Source organism: Tetrao urogallus (genome assembly GCF_951394365.1).
Source record: "Tetrao urogallus genome assembly, chromosome: 6".
Classification (NCBI taxonomy): domain Eukaryota; kingdom Metazoa; phylum Chordata; class Aves; order Galliformes; family Phasianidae; genus Tetrao; species Tetrao urogallus.
In genome coordinates this window covers 38,300,251-38,303,677 of record NC_136819.1, presented here as the reverse complement: position 1 = coordinate 38,303,677, position 3,427 = coordinate 38,300,251, and the positions used below count along the sequence as shown (strand labels likewise).

Below are 3,427 nucleotides of genomic sequence, written 5' to 3'. Positions count from 1 at the left end.
TTATTTCCGGGCACCCTGACAGTGCTCAGTGGCAGCTGCAAACGCCTTTGCCTAGGTGCACCTGGGGGAAGGCTCTATCTGGTGCTCAGTGCCCTTGTACCACAGTCCACGAGCTCAAAGGGGACTCTTGCCAAAGTTGATCTCCCTTTCTACTTATCGCTCTGAGCCTGTGCCCCACACACCTGAGGCTCCTGTTACCTGGGGGGGGGGAGAAGTTGTGGTCAAGGCACAGTGAGATGGATCTTCAACACTTCCAGGGCAAAGCTGTGGTGCAGAGAGCCCTCACTGCTTGGCACATTCAAGGCCCAAACCATTAGAAGTGGGCTCTAGGCACCACAAATGCCGGCTGTCAGGTGGGAGCTGGGAAAATCTGTCATGTGAGCATGCATGGAGGGTAGCTGTGTTTGGTTCTACCAGGTGATACTTTACTCTTTCTTCAGCTCTGTACCTCTAGCTGGCAGAAGCATCGCCAGGAACGCCTGCCAGTCTGTCCGTGGAAATGATCCCCTACCAGTTGCAGGGTAGCTCACTGGTGCCCAGGCAGAAAGAGGACATGAGGAATGGCAAGTCTGCCCCTGCGCAGGACAGAGGCTGTGTTACTACAAAGCACCACCAAGGGATGAAAACAGAACCTTGTTTCCAGAGGGACCCTCTGTTGCCTTCCCCTAGCTCATCCCTCATGTCACAGCTGCTTAGCCACACAGCAGTTGGCAGGAGCCTGGACCCCTGCACCCTTTTCCCTTCCTCTGCAGTGGAGCCGCCCCAGGGCTATGAACTTGGTGTGCCTTTCAGAGAAGCAGCACAAACCCTGGCTATCACCAGAACCTGTGGCCCTGCTCCTGTGCCCTGTGCAGCTGATGGGGAGCAGCTCTCCGATGAATACCTACAAGCCAAGAGGGCTAGGGTGGAGAGCATCATCCAAGGCATGAGCCTCCTTCCAGCCCAGGAGGGCTTGGAGGGAGGTTTGGTGCAGGGCAGGGAGAGAGGTGGGGGAGTGCCCCACCGGGGCAAGAGGAAGCCGAGGGTACCTCAGCAGCAGGGTGCGGGAGTGGCTGGGCAAGGAGCACCTGCCGCTGGCAGTCCCCACACAGCAGAGTGCCAGCAGCTGAGGGAGCAGCTCTGCTTTCTAGAGCAGCAGCTGAGGTGGCTTCAGGAGAGGTTCTCCCAGGTCTGTGACTCTGGGGATGCTGCCCAAACCCAGGAAGGTGCTGGGAAAGTGCAGCTGCTTCCTGGAAAAGCTGGAGACAGAGTGGGCAGGGATGGTGTTGCCAACACCCACCATTCACACACAGCCACTCTCTGGGAGAGCATCCTGGAGGTGGATGGGCCCACGGCAGGGGAGGACGAAGAAGGCAGAGGCAGTGCAGGCGTCCTGCCCTCAGTAGCCAGGGTGCTCTCTCAGGCCCTGAAACACGAGCTGGCTGGGATGACATCCCGTGTGGTGGACTCCGTCTTGAAGACCGTGTGGCCAAAGGCAGCCAGCCACCTCCTACAGCAACGGCTAGAGCTAGGGCCAGATGCCAGGGGAGGGTGTTTACCTGCTGGGAAAGGCAGAAAATCACTTGCTAAGGCACCCTCCCCGAGCATCCTGGGCTCACATCGGCCAGAGGCACCATCACTATCACTGGGGAAGAGCTCTCAGGCCAGATCCTTCAGCCCGGAAGGGGTCAGAAACCTCCGTCAGGCACCCAGTGTGGGTCACAGGCCAGGCTCAGCTGCCCTGGCAGTGCAGGACAGTCAGCTGCTGGGCCAGCTGCTGGTTTACACCCCACACAACCACTGGGACAGCCCTACTGCCTCAGAGAGTTGGCGCATGGAGCCTGCAGATGCACGCTGGGCAGTCACCAAGCTGCGGCCATTGGCAGTGAGGCCCCTGGGCCCTGACATGGTGGAGGGGAACAGAACACCCCTTACCCCTACCCACGTATCCTTTGGGGTAGATGGAGTGGCCTGGCTCCTCAGAGATGCCGATGGGAAAAGCCAACTTTCTGCTACTGAGTGGTCAAACACTGGAGCAACCTTCCTAGAAAAAGGTGACTGATGACCCACACCTGTCAGCATCCAAGGGACATTTGGATAACGTTCTTGTTAATTTGCTTTAACTGTACGGGCACAGGTTTCCCAGAGGCTGTGGAATCTCCTCCTTGGAGATCTCCAAAAGCCACCTGGATGTGGGCCTGGGCACCCTGCTCCGGGCGCCCCTGCTCAAGCAGGACCCAGAGGACCCTCCTTGGCCATCCTGTGACACCAGGCTGTAGGGATGGGCTATGACAGACCAAAGGTGCCATGTGCAGGTTTTCCTTGACTCAAAGCCCACATCTAGGAGGCGCTGACCCCTGGCCACCTGAAGAAGGCCAAGCTGATGTTCTTCTTCACCCGCTACCCCAGCTCAGCTCTGCTGAGGTCCTACTTCCTTGACGTGCAGGTAGACCTGCTGTGGGATGCAGGGTAGGATCGCGGGGTGTGGGATTTTGGTGCTGGTTTGTTGAGAGCCCACTTCCCCCATTGTGTCTGCACAGTTCAGCCGCTGCATCAACTCCCAGCTCATCAAGTGGTTCAGCAACTTCCGTGAGTTCTACTACATCCAGGTGGAGAAGTTTGCCCGGCAGGCCCTGCTGGAGGGCATCACGGAGGCCACGGCCCTGCGCGTCTCACGGGATTCGGAGCTCTTCCGTGCCCTCAACATGCACTATAATAAGGGAAACGACTTCCAGGTGAGGGGCCGGGGTGTGGGGCACAGGGCCCACTTCCTGGAGCCCACCTGCTCATCTGTCTGCAGGTGCCCAGCTGCTTCCTGGAGGTGGCAAGCCTGACGCTGCAGGAGTTCTTCAGAGCGGTGCGGGCAGGCAGGGATGCCGACCCCTCCTGGAAAAAGCCTATTTACAAAATCATCTCCAAACTGGACAGCCACATCCCCGAAGTGTTCAAAGCTGCGGGCTGCTCCCGGGAGCTGCCCCACAATTGATCTGCCAGGCAAGGGGCCCCAGAAGGTTTTGGGTAACTGCTGGCGGGGTGGGGGAAAGGCTGGCTGTGCTGGACAAATCCTGGACTTACAGCATCCGTCATTCTGTTTTATTTCTGTCCTGTCAGACAGCCTCCTTGGGTGAAGTCTACGGTTTGCTCCAGGCATCAGGATGTTGTGCTATACATTTCATTTGGCTGCTCAAAGGCAGCGGTGGAGACCCATGGAAAGAACACGGAGAGGAAGCCAAATGCCTGGAGCCTGGAAATGGCTGCTCTCCTCCTGGCCCTGCTCCAGCTTTCCCCAGGACCTGGGCCAAGCCACCTTTCTCCTCATTTCCACAGGGCCACAGATAAGGGCAAGTGGCCCTTTTTGTTTACAGAGCAAGCAGAGCTCCCAGCAGCGGGCACCGTTTCCTTGGCACGGCTGTCCAAGGCGCTGTGCTTGCTCCAGCAGCACTCGTCA

The 3,427-nt window shown here is 58.4% G+C and overlaps 1 protein-coding gene across 1 annotated transcript; it reads left to right on the top strand.

The window, feature by feature from the left end:
* Positions 1-499: 499 nt before the first annotated feature.
* On the top strand, positions 500-2,965 carry PROX2 (prospero homeobox 2; the record flags this gene model as incomplete). The annotated part of the gene is given in 5 exon segments (XM_079536614.1): positions 500-1,924; positions 2,324-2,449; positions 2,453-2,500; positions 2,502-2,714; positions 2,780-2,965. Coding segments are annotated over 5 exon segments (1,998 nt in total).
* Positions 2,966-3,427: the final 462 nt, after the last annotated feature.